General features: G+C 35.2%; 1 protein-coding gene across 6 annotated transcripts in view; it reads left to right on the top strand.

Annotated features, from left to right (window-relative positions):
* MEF2A (myocyte enhancer factor 2A) overlaps window positions 1-13,272 on the top strand; it is a 174,669-nt gene that overhangs the window by 93,487 nt on the left and 67,910 nt on the right. For all 6 annotated transcript variants that reach the window (XM_082837139.1, XM_082837143.1, XM_082837142.1 and 3 more), the window contains one exon: window positions 3,905-4,108. In XM_082837139.1, the coding sequence (XP_082693265.1) occupies window positions 3,905-4,108 (204 nt within the window). The remainder of the gene's footprint in view (window positions 1-3,904; window positions 4,109-13,272) is intronic.

The following is a 13,272-nucleotide window of genomic DNA, read 5'->3' as shown; positions in this document are numbered from 1 at the left end:
CCAGTTACTAGGAGTAAGGTAAAACGTTTTCTAACTGCACCTTTGCTGAATTCAAATTTTTAATGCAGCAAGTACATCTGGGTGCATCTCAAAATATAAATGATTTTGATTTCATTGTTTTAAAATAGTGTGTTTTAATAGTGGTATTCTCATATTCACTATATTCTTACAGTGGTATAATAACTGCCAAGATTTTGAAGAACAGTAATACAATCAGTTTATAAAAATTTAAAACTTTTAAATGACAGATATGTAAACAAAGGTAATATATAATTGAGAAATTTGGAAAAGTATAAAACATGGTTAATATACCTGTACAAGGAGCTCTCAGACAAGTAATAAACAATTTATAAAATAAGAAAATGATCAAAATATGGGCAGCTTAGAAGAAGCAAATCTCAAATGGCAACAAATATAAAAAAGAGATGTTTAATCACTGCTAGTTAGGAAAATTCATATTACAGAAACGAGATTTTTATTTTGCACCTAGCAAAAGAGTAGTAACATTTATATGAAAAAATTATGAAATTATTCAAAAGAGTACCTTAGAACTATACCATTTGACTTAGAGACATATCCACAAGGTGTAGTTAAATGAGTAAAACAAAATAAAACTGACAAGAGTTCCAGTTTTGTAAAATGCGGACAAGATCTCTCGTATGTGTATACATCTAAATGTGTATATGATTATATGGTCTTATACAAAAGTGTGGAATGAAAAATACTAAGTTGAAAATGTGTGTTAAGAGGTTTATGTTGGTGCAAGGGAAAATAGGGAGGCAAGCAAAACACATTATATTCCATAGATGCATTCATATAAAGTCATATATTTGTGTATTTATATTGTAAGGACTTGTTTAAAAGATTAAATAAAGATGAGAGATTTAGTTTTAAAAGGAGAGGGAAGGAACCATTAGAAAGATATGGTGTGAAAGTGTTCCACAGAGAGGGAAGATACCAAAGTTCCTAAGGTGGAAAGTAGCTTCTGGTTAAGGAAAACACATGCACATGTATACACACGCACACGCCAGTGCAGCATGATGGGTGTAAGAGAGAGTGATGAGAAATAAGGTCACATAGTTTGAGGCCAGATCATTTATTCTGTTTCCTTAATGAGTTTGGTTATTACTTTCAGTGCAGTGAAAAACTCTAAACTCCTACTTACACATTTTGATTTATGTTTCAAATATATCACTCTGTCAGGTGTGTGGCAAATATACTGTGGGGTACAATAGGTAAAGCAGGAAATCTAATAAGAAGCAGCAGCATAGCACAGGGAGATCAGCTCGGTGCTTTGTGACCACCTGGGTGGGTGGGATAGGGAGGGTGGGAGGGAGGGAGACGCAAGAGGGAGGAGATATGGGAACATATGTATATGTGTAACTGATTCATTTTGTTATAAAGCAGAAACTAACACATCATTGTAAAGCAATTATAATCCAATAAAGATGTAAAAAAAATAATAAGGTGATTATATAAATAATACACATGAGAGATTATGTAACTTAACCTAGGGCGATATAGTGGTGTAGATAGAAGTGGATAGATTTGGGATATGTTTTAGAGGTGGAGCTAAAACAATTTGCTGAAGGATTGGTAGGGTAGATTATTGTGATAAGAGGGATCAAGGATAACTCTTAGATATTATTTGGTTTTGTTTGAATGGATGACGATTCCATTTGCTGAAATGAAGAAGACTGTGGAAAGAGCATATTTGTTGCTTTTAAAATCATGAGGCTGGCTGCAATTACCTAGCAAGGACTGTGGGGGTAAAGAGGAGAAGGGAGCCCAAGTCTAAAGCTCACAGGCACTTCAGTGGGTAGAGGCTGAGCAGAGGAAGAGGATATAACTCTAAAAGCTGAGAGGAAGCAGTCACTGAAGTAGGAGGAACACCAGGGCAGTGTTGTGCCGTAAACAACTGGAAAAGAAAATGTTTGAAGAGTGAGAATATGGTCAGCTTTGTCAAACGAGATGTATAGTAAGGTAAGAAAAAAAATGACTATTGACTTTAATCACATAAATTGAAGGTCACTGTAATGATACTGACAAGTCTTAGTGGAATCTGGGGACTGGATGTCTGATTGCAGTAAGGTTGAGGAGAGAATAGGTGATGAGAAGTTAGAGCCACCAACTATAGACGTTTCTTTCAAACATTTTTACTCTGAAGTAGAGCAGAAAGAGGGGTGAAGAGGAGGGGTGGTAACTGAAGGGGCAGCGTGGAGTCAAAGGAGATGCTAGAGCATGTTTCTAAGCTTGTGGTCTTTGATAGGAGGGAAACCATGATGAGGGAAGAGAGTGTAGCATATGGAAAGGAATAGGAACAAAGATGTCAATAATGACAGCAGAGAAGGGAGAGTGTGGAAAAGTACCGATGAAACAATTGAATTGATAGATTTGGTGATGGGAAGTGAGATAGTTGCTGCTGATTTCTGTTTTCTCAATGGTTTGAGGCAAGGTTATCAGTGGAGAGTTGATTTGAGGGAGAGAAGGTAGGAAGTATCTGACCTGGAGAATGGGATAATGGGACAAATAAGCCAAGTTACAATGTCAAGCAATGTTAAGTGTTAGTTGAGATTTATGGTCATCAGTTCAGAAACACAAGGGGGATGTGGGTGTGAGTGTGCACGCACACTTAATATTCCCAGTAATTGTCAGCTACTTGCATAAAGATAAAAGGATAATTGGGTAAATGTATGGGGGGTCAATACTTGGTTGGGGCTGTGCTAAGCAAGTATGTTAATGAGAGAAGAGTAGAAGTGAAAAATAGTGATGGCCCATGGAATCTAAAGAGAGAAGAAAGGGCATGAGAATATGTAGATAGTAACAAAGTGGTGAGGTAAATGGATTGGAGGACTTGATGAAGGTTAAAGAATTTCTGGAGAGATAATACAAAATAGGAGAGTTGCATAGAAGGCAAAGTGGAATGCGTGAAATTGAGATTTTGGAGGTGATGTGATTATTGTTTATGGCAGAGTTAAGGTATGGCAGTAGGAGTGCTTGACATGTGGTGGTGGTTGATCATTTTGGAGGTTGAGAGATAAAGGAACTGAGAGGCTAAGGTATTTGCACTAATTTTTTACACAGATGCTGAAGTCACCAGAGATAAGAGCAGGATTAGAATGAGAAGTAGTTATGTGATACTTATCAGTGCATGAGGGAGAGGGAGAGTGACCAGGGGTCACCACAAAGAGTTTTGGGGTGGTATAAATTTCATGGCTTGAGCTTCAGGATATCTGGGGTTTTTAGAGAAGAAGGAAAATTGAGGAGAGAATGGGGAGCAAAAAGGACATATCTTCCAGACCCTTGAGTACAGGAGATGTAGTATTTAAAAACAAACTAATTAGTCTCTATTTGAGAGGGCTTCAGGTGACATGTTTCAGTTAGAGAAAGAAATATTCAAAGAAGAATTTGAGGACATTGGGGAATTTGCTGATCTAGACTGAATTTCAGTGGGTGCAGTAGAAGAGCTTGGGAAGGAGGAGAAGTATAAATTAGATTAGTGGATGTACTTTGTTGTTTAGGGATTAAAGTCTGAGTAATGAATGGATTACTTGAGGTGGGACTTGGTTTTCTAATGCCATTTTAACCTGGATGATAAGGGGCCACTGATCAACTGTTTCCTTCTCTGGTTCTTTGCCCACTGCAGCAGAGTGGCAACCAAGGATAAAGGAAGCCTCCTCAGGAGACTGCTCTATTAGAGCCCTTGGAGGTACAGGATATATGTAGGATTGTAGGCCTTTGGCAAATTGGGGAAGAAGACTCACGTGGAGTATGAAGCTAGGAACCTTTTTCAGCTTTGAAATCAGATTCAGTGTTAAAAGAGACCTCATCTTCAGGTAGCCTGTATTCAAGTACTACTAATAACTTGTAATAAAAATATACTTTTTTTTTTTGGATTGTCTAGGTCACTTTTACAAAGAGAAAGTTTGGATTAATGAAGAAAGCCTATGAACTTAGTGTGCTCTGTGACTGTGAAATAGCACTCATCATTTTCAACAGCTCTAACAAACTGTTTCAGTATGCCAGCACTGATATGGACAAAGTTCTTCTCAAGTATACAGAATATAATGAACCTCATGAAAGCAGAACCAACTCGGATATTGTTGAGGTAACATATATCTAGTAATGCCTGAATTGTAGATAATAATTAAATCTTGATTTAATAACTTTAACTGTCAGGTTGCTTTTTATATTCAAAATATAAATCGGTTATAGATATAGCTTTTCTCTGAATTGTTTTTTAGAAGGGTCTAATTATTGCTATATGATGACCCATTTATGTTATAAGCATATCCTAATCATTGAGAAAAAATAAACTAGGCTGTTGTACTATATACATCAGTATAATCTAACATTTCATCTATGATTATTTATTTTGTATGACTTTTTAAATTAATATTATAAGAAACTATCACTTTAGACAGTATGAAGTTATAGTTTTAACATGTCTTAATTATTTCGTTACCTCAGTGACTACCCACAACTTTAAACACTAATGAAATGGAAGGGAATGATGTAAATATTATTTCTATTTTGTTAATAGTACTTTGGTTGTGGGGGGAGGATTGCCTCATTATTTTTTTTAATCTGTTGCCCTTTGGTATCTCTCATAGTTCTACCAACCTAATTAAGTGAAAATAAGAAAAGGAGTTTTATAGAATGATTTCAGTCTATTCAGAAAGTGTTTTAAGACAAAACCTTCAAAAAGGAGAACCAATATACTTTCCCCTTCAACTATTTTCTGTTGCAAAAATCTTATAAAAGATAACTTTCTATGTATATTTTTAATATTTTAAATTAGCATTCTTATTTACTTTTATCTTTTTTGTTTATATTTCGAGGTTTTATTTTTGTTCGAAATGGATTTTTTTTTTCGCTGCTTGAAAAGACATAATGTTTACTTAGTTTTGTAATATTAGAAAACTGTTTCAATAAATTAGAGATTTCCTTGCTTAAAGTACTGAAATCATGGGAAATGATTCAGAACTAGCCATAAAAGAAGAAGTCCAAATTTAGATTTTATTTGAGAAATTGAAATTAAGATAGAGAAATATACTTTATTGTATAGGAATCTGATTTATTTGCTTCCACAGATTATGTTATAGTTCTGAAAATGCATTTTAAATTTCCCCTATATTTTTCTACCTTAACCATTCCTTTTTGGACAGTAATTGATTGATTGTTACTGCAAAAAAAAATTCTGCTACTTTTATTAGAAAAATACTTAATTTTTAGCAATTAATTGTTTGAAATGATAAGTAAAAGTGTAGTATAATTAGAGCTACAATTCCTCTGTTGCTTGATTTTCCCACCATTTTATTTGAGTGGCTCACTCCAGTGTTTATGAAGCTTTTGACCTTGCTTTTGTTGATCACTTCAGTTAAATTACATGGTTACATCTTTAGCCAAACTCCTTAGCACAGTTGTGTTTTAATCAATTGTAAGTTATTTTATATCATTTAGCTTTTATGGTATATCTTATCACTTATGTGCCATATAAACTGCTTAGTAGACTCCCGGTTATGTATCATAATGCATTTTGAATCGTAATTTTGTAAATTAGGGGATCTTGGTTTGGGTGAGCTTCATCAAGAGACTTTGTAACGGGCTTTCCTTGAAATAGAAGGTATCCCTGGTGTTTAGTTTAAAATGACATTTTAAAAACCTCTGTGTCTTATCAAAAGCTCCACTGCCTTAAGTCAAACAAAAAAATAGAGTTGACTTTAATAGTGTCAACAAATAGATATTGAAGCTAGTTTCATTATAGAAGGCAATCACCTCCTTAACCCTAACTACTCTGCTCTTTCATTGCAGCAGTTGTTGTTCTTGGCCCCCGGAAGTTGAGGGTACTTCGCACAGCCTAAAGTTTACTTCCTTAGAGAATATGAAGAATATAGTGTGATTTAATCCTCACAGAATTTTCAGACTACCTCAGTCTTCATCTCTGTTGTGGTCAGCAGTCAAAGTGTAAGAGAGTAAATCCCAAACATTTTTTAGCACTCTCCTATATTATAGTTTGCTTTAGTATGAAGCAAATTGCCATCAATTGCCATTTTGATGTTTTATTTTTTTAATTGAATTTCTTAGATATAAATGAACATGAACCTTACCAGTAGCTCTTTTTGAAGTTCTGAATTATATAAATATAAGACACATTATGTAAATACAAGACAGAAAATATTGGATTATAAGGGATTTAATTTGTTGTGGTAGGATAAAATTATAAGGCTTAATTCACCTTTCTTGTATGTTAATGTCTTACTGAGTTAATCTTCATTATAAGACAGTAGTGGTTACCCTTGTAAGATGGTCTTTATTCCACATGTAAAGGTGATGCAACTACATCCTCACTAGTAGTGCATACATACCTGAGTTCTTTTTATCAGTTGTGGTGATGACTTTATGCTAATGCAGCTACCAAGATTGTTGTGAACCAAACTAAATTAACAGGATAAGAGTAATGACAAATGCTGTATAAAGCTTCCTATGGGCCACTTTCTAAGTGCTTTACAAATATCTTATTTAAGGATATTTTTAGAATATCATTTTAAGTATTTTTTCCTTTTACATAAAGTTTCCTTTCAAACCGTTGTAGTAATTGGAAGCAAACTTGTTGACGTGCATTTGTTCATTTGACAAAAATATTTGAGGAACTTCTGCATGCCAGGGACTCTGCAAAGTGATATTATTTAGAGATTTCTAATTCAAGCCACGAGACTTCTTTTTTTCTCCTACCTACAGTTTTGTAAAACATTGAGATACACTTTTACCAATGGAAGATTTTATATTAAACCTCTAACAAATTGGTTCCGGACTCTTGAGCCATCTCATGATGTACTCATTCGCTGAGTACATCAACAATAAATGGAGGCATGAACAACTATAAGTGATCTACTTTAGAGTGTTTCCTTATGCAATATGACCAACAGTGAAACTAACTGAAAATTTTGTGAACAACTTTCATAAGGCCTCTAACCTGAATTCACCCATTTCCTGTTGCATATATGTTAGTCTTTAAAATTGGCAGGATTTTGCTTTCCCCCAGAACTAAAATATTCTTTGACATAATCTTACATATATTAAAATGGAGTCTTCTGTAGATGTACCAATATTTCTATTCTGCTGGATCCTACACACAGGCCCTTTTGGGATGTACTGTGGAGAGAAGAGGGATGGGTGCCCTGTATTGTTAACCACATCTGCATAGTCCATGGCATAAGGATGCACATGTTTTTGCCTGTGGAATTAGATCTAATATGTTTTCTGGGAGCACTATAGAATAAATATAATATAGTAAAAGTAAAAGTACTTGGTATTTGAATATTGTGACGATAAACAGAGGAATACATGATGCTCACATTGATCTACAGGTATTTTTAACCACAGGTATTAGAAACACGTCTACAGAGTGGTGTTTTCTATCTTTGCTTTTCCTTGTTTCATATTATTTATATTTTAAAACTAGTCTCTTAAAATTTTAATCAGTTTTAACATTTTAATTGTAGTTGATAAGAATTTTTTCTGTATAGCTTTGTTTTTTTTTAATCAACAGCATTTACATATTTTAAATTGCATTTAGGTATTTTAAATCAAGGTCTGCAATGTCTTGGATGTATATATCTCCTGTGTTGAGAAAGCTAAATACATGAAAATGGAAATTTACACATTGGTAAATTAGGAGATTGTCATTGGGGTAAACTTTGTAAGAGACTTCATAACTGGATTTCTTTGAAAGAGGAGTATCACTGCTGCAGTTAAAATGACATTTTATTTGAAAATGTTTGTGTACTGCTTTTCAGGAATATATTCCTTTCAAAAAATGAGGTTTACTACTTTATTCCCTATAGTTCATTAGGAAACATCAAAGATATACATTGTATCTTTTTATGTTGGTAAGCATTGACACAAAGAAAGGTGGCTGATTTTTGTTTGCTCCTACAAAAGGTAGTAATTTAATTGAAATGTACAAAGAAAATGTTATAACCCCCAAATCTTCTTTTCAGTAAATTGATTTAAAAACTTGTGAACTGTATTATGCAATTTTATAAGAACATTAGATATGTCCTAGAGTATTAGGAACTAGAAATGAAAATCACCAATCTAATTAGTTGCCATTATTCATTCACTTTGAATTTATACTGAATAGAAGCCTAGAACCAATACAAGGGTTCTGCATCAAAATAAAAATTATGCTAAAGGCATGAAGTGAGGACGTTAGCAGCCGCTACACAATAAATGCCTGAGATTACTTTTGTATCTACTTTTCTTTCACTTTGCAATAATATTTGAAATATTAAATATATCTGCTCATAATATATTTAAAATAGCATTATATATTTAAAATAGTGACTTGGTGGCATTGGACATTCAGTAAATAGCTTGTGTGGTGATTCAGATCATTGTGCTGTCATTTAAGGATGTAAATACAGGGGCCATGGCCAGTTATATCTCTTATTAATATCTTGTGAACTGTTCCCAAATAGAGGTATTTTCTTCACCACAGGAGTACTACAGTACTTAAATTATTATTATTTTTTCACTTGCATTATCTCATTTGATCTTCATATCCAAGGTAAGCTTTTTCAGAAGCAGAAATTGAGACTAGGGTTTGACTTGCCCAGAGTCATGTAGCAATTTAGTGGGAAAACTGGGATTAGAACCTAGGTCTTTAACATTACCCCCTCCCTTTGTTCCCCAGTTTACCGAATCCATTGGAGCTCTGGGACATTTCACCATAAATAGATAAGATTTTATACATATACCAGTAATGTATAACATATAGTAAACATGAATAAGTTTTCCTCAATAATGAACAGAAAATTAGTGAAGTAATTGCAACAAGAATAATATACAACATTTATCAAGTACTTATTATGACCTGGTACTCTTCCCAGGGCTTTTATTTATATTATCTTATTATCTTATTGAATCCCTCTAATTATCCCCATTTTGTAGTTGAGGAAATTGAGGCACAGTGATAAATGAAGTAAGATGATGATAATTTGTGTTCTAAAGGAAGAGAAAATCTGCTTTTTTGAGTCTTAATAGTTCTTCCCTGCTTTCAGATTACAAAGGAATTTGGAAATAATATCTCAAAGGAAGATAGGGAATCAATATAAGATGCATCTATCAATTACTAAATAAAAACAGCTGGTAGTAAAAGTGATCATGCCAGGAGTACATTATTTAAAATCAATAGTTCTCAAAGTGTGGTGCCTTGAGCAGCAGCATCAGGATCACCAGAGCACTTGTTAGAAATCTAAGTTCTTGGGCCCCACCTCAGACCTACTGAATCAGAAACTTTTGAGATGAGGCCTAAGCAATCTTGTATTAACTTGAAGTAACTTGTCCCAAGTGCAGTGAGACTAAAAGCTTCAAGTTAGCATGCAATGTCTTGGCAGTGGTTATCCAGCTTTTAAAATATTTTTATCCCTAAGACTATCCTCTGAAATAATTTCAAGCAGTGAGCAAGCACAAATTGCAACTTTTAAGACCTTCTAAAGAGCAATTCAAAGTAGTATGCTGATTTGGTGTGAATTGCAAACTAGGGAACACATTTTTAATGGGTGACCTTTCGATTCAATTCTTCATGGGTTATGCGTGCTTCTTTGAGTGTATTTAGGGGGTCTGGTGGGGATGGGTGGGGAGATGGACTCCAGTTCCTCAGCTGAGCAAAAAAGAAAGAAATGACTTTTGTCTCCTGAGATCATCTAGTTACAGAATTTGGAGGCATGATTATGTTTAGGTTTTCTGACAGGATTATTATGTCCTCACAGAGCCTTCTTGAGCCAATCAGTTTTTTTCTCCCCATGTTACAGATGAGGAATGGAACAGACAGGGAGTGTTTAAGAGGCTTGCCTAATGTTTTACAGGGCTGCAGTGGAGCGGCAGGGAAAGGGAAAAAATAATGAAACATCTGAAGACAAGACAAAGCTTTCCTCCACCTCCAGCCCCCTGCCCTGCTCTTTTATTCCTAACAGAGCCTGAAGCAGCAGGATGGTGATTCACAGGGTGAGGCACGAAATCCTCATGGCCCTCCTCCTCTTCCCACATGTCCTGCACCATCACCTCACACAGCAATCACCGTAGCTCTTACAATTTCAGTTTTACTCTTTTCATTTTGCTATGTATTTGAATATTATTATTTATCATACAATTATTGGTTTTCATTTATGTGCTTTTTATAAGGAACTATGCATCTCTACGTGTGATTTTTATTTTCTTGAGGTCAGGTTTTTCTCCATCAGAGATTGATGTTGCTGATATATAAACAGGAGTTCATGGGTGAAAAGGGTGATATATATATATATATATATATATATATATATCACTTCATAATATGGCTCACATTTCTGTAATGCATTTCTTGTGATTATTGATGAATACTTTTGTATCCTTTTTATGTCCCTATGTGTCATGGATTGAATGTTTTAGTACTTAGGATGAGATAAATTGTTCTTTTTTTCTCAGGAAGTTCTTTGATACATTGACCAAATTTTTGACCAGTGAGAAAAGGAGGGTACAGAGGATTGGGAGAATGGTCAGAGAAAACTTCCTCTAGAGGTGACACCATCACCTGAGTCCTTTAAAGGATAGGGTTGGAGAGAGAAAAGGGGTTAGAAGAAAGGTGTTATAGGTCAGGGGGGACAGCTTATGTGGAAAGTAGGAAATGAGGTATAGCATACTTATTTTATGGAATTAAAATCAGCTATGAATAGCTGTAGTGTAGTGTGAAGAGTGGAAATAGCTAAAACCTGAGAAGTAAACCAGATTCCGAAGAGACGTATAATACCTTTGACTTTCTCCTGAAGGTTTGGGTGCCTACTGAAAGAGCCTAATAGAATACCTGCCTGCAGTTTTACTGACTCTCTTGCACTTCCCAAGCTGTAAATTCTGTTAGAATTGCATTGTAATTTTTTTGAAAGGGGCTGAAGAGAAGTGAAGAGAAAAGGGTAAAAGTATTGAATGTAATGCATTATTTCTTCATTTTTTAATTTATTGAACTGATATTTATCATATATATGAGGCATTGTACTGGACACTGGGAATATGGTGGTAACTGGCCATATTTCTTCTGTTTTTCTAACAGGATTATGTGTGGCTATTTTATTATCTTACTTCAGAAGTCCCTTTGTTGGATATACTTCAGTATGGATTCAAGGCACTTAGAATCCGAAGATTTTGATGTTTACCACCAAATATTAACCATTCAGCATATAAATATTATATTAGTATTAAAGCTGGAAGCTCATTTAGAGCAAAAGCTGTAGAGTACTCACTGTATTTAACAATGTTATGGGTATGCCTGAAAAGTGAGATATATCTATAGTCTAAGTTGTATTTCAGTTCTCTTATATAAAGGTAGCTAAGGCAGACATGCAGTATACATGCAGTATGCATATATGTGCAGTATGCATATAGAAAAATATAAACCAATATTCATATCATACACAAAATTTCTGTGGAATAGAGAGTTTGCATAGGGGAATAATAAAGGTAAGGAAGAAACAGATTGGGTATAGTTGATGGAATGCCTTGAATACCAGGCTGTAACATTTGATATTTGTCCTATGGGCATTGGGCAGCTGTTAGAAGTGTTTAAAAGTTTAGGCAGTCAAATAGTTGTTGTAAGAATACTCATCTGGCAGCAGATAATTAACATTTTAAAAGAAGTTTATAGTTTTAAAAATAGACTGTTACCTCACCTCTTAATTATGGTAGCTTTTTAGTAATGTTGAGATTTGTATGATGATGAATGCTATTCCAGTTGGTTTGAATGGGGAAGAGGGATTAAAGTGGGGATTTAGGCTGTGTTCTAAAGTGTGTAATGTATTCACACATGACACTTTTTCTTAATTGAGCTATAAAAATTTTGAGTACACCGTTTGTAGAAAAGGAAATGTTTAGAATTTGACCATAATGTGAATATGGTCAAATATTATTTTATAAATAATCTGTACAATGTGATCTCCTTTAATACAGCAATTTAAAGTATTTGTACTTAAAATCACTTCATTATTATTATGCAAAAATGACAGAATGACCAAAATTATTGTGAAAAGGAGTTTGTGTTATGAAGAGGTTTGGAAACCTTGATCTAGTTCTGTACTTTATTTATATTTTTGCGGTACGCGGGCCTCTCACTGTTGTGGCCTCTCCCGTTGCGGGGCACAGGCTCTGGATGCGCAGGCTCAGCGGCCATGGCTCACGGGCCTAGCCGCTCCGCGGCATGTGGGATCTCCCCAGACCGGGGCACGAACCCATGTCCCCTGCATTGGCAGGCGGACTCTCAACCACTGCGCCACCAGGGAAGCCCAGTTCTGTATTTAATTGATAAGGAAGCTGGGGTCCAAACAAAGTAAAGAACTTGTCCAAGATCATACCAGTACATAATGACAAAACCAAGACTTAAATAATGTTCTCTTGAAAGTCTTGGGTCTATCTCAGTGGTCCCCAACCTTTTTGGCACCAGGGACCAGTTCTGTGGAAGACAGTTTTTCCACGGGGGCGGGCGTGGGGGATGGTTCAGGCGGTAATGCAAGCAATAGGGAGCAGCAGATGAAGCTTCACTCCCTAGTCTGCTGCTTACCTCCTGCTGTGCAGCCTGGTTCCTAACAGGCCGTGGACTGGGTTGGGGAACGCTGGATCTCTTTGAAAGACTGTAGATCCTTTAACGCAAAGACTTTTTGAGAAACAGCATTAGTATTCTTCCTGGTGGATTCCCACAGATCCAACACATGGCTTAATAGTGACCTATAAAACTGAACTAAAAGCAGTGTTGCTCACTTCAGTGTTAATTCATTTATGATACTCTTAAAAATCCATCAAACGTTACCCAAAGCTAATAAGGACAAAAACATAAAGTATCTTTAAGTGGAAATAAAGCTCAAGAATGAACAGGATGTGATTTCCTTCGCTCTGTAACACTGGAAACGATGCCTTTGTTTCAGTATCTCTCCATCTTCCACATCTCCTCCCAGTATATATAACTTCCAGCTTTCAGACAGGTAAACAGACTTTAAAAGAAAAAAGTACAAGTGCTTCCGGTGTAGTGCAGTTTATGCATTCCTGAAAATTTTTACAGACTGCAAAACCTATGCAACTTTGTGTTCTGAGCACCAACATAAACTAAAACTAATTAGTAATTGAGAAGATAGTTTGAACTGCTCAGTGAGGCACCTTAGTGAAGCTAGTGATGACAAGAGTTGGTATGATAAATTCACCAAATTAATTACTTGAATGGAAATGCTGGCAGCACTTTAATTAGGATGG

This window comes from Leucopleurus acutus, assembly GCF_964270905.1.
Source record: "Leucopleurus acutus genome assembly, chromosome: 1".
NCBI lineage: Eukaryota > Metazoa > Chordata > Mammalia > Artiodactyla > Delphinidae > Leucopleurus > Leucopleurus acutus.
Note: the sequence above shows the minus strand (reverse complement) of the source record. Positions and strands in the feature narration are given on the sequence as shown.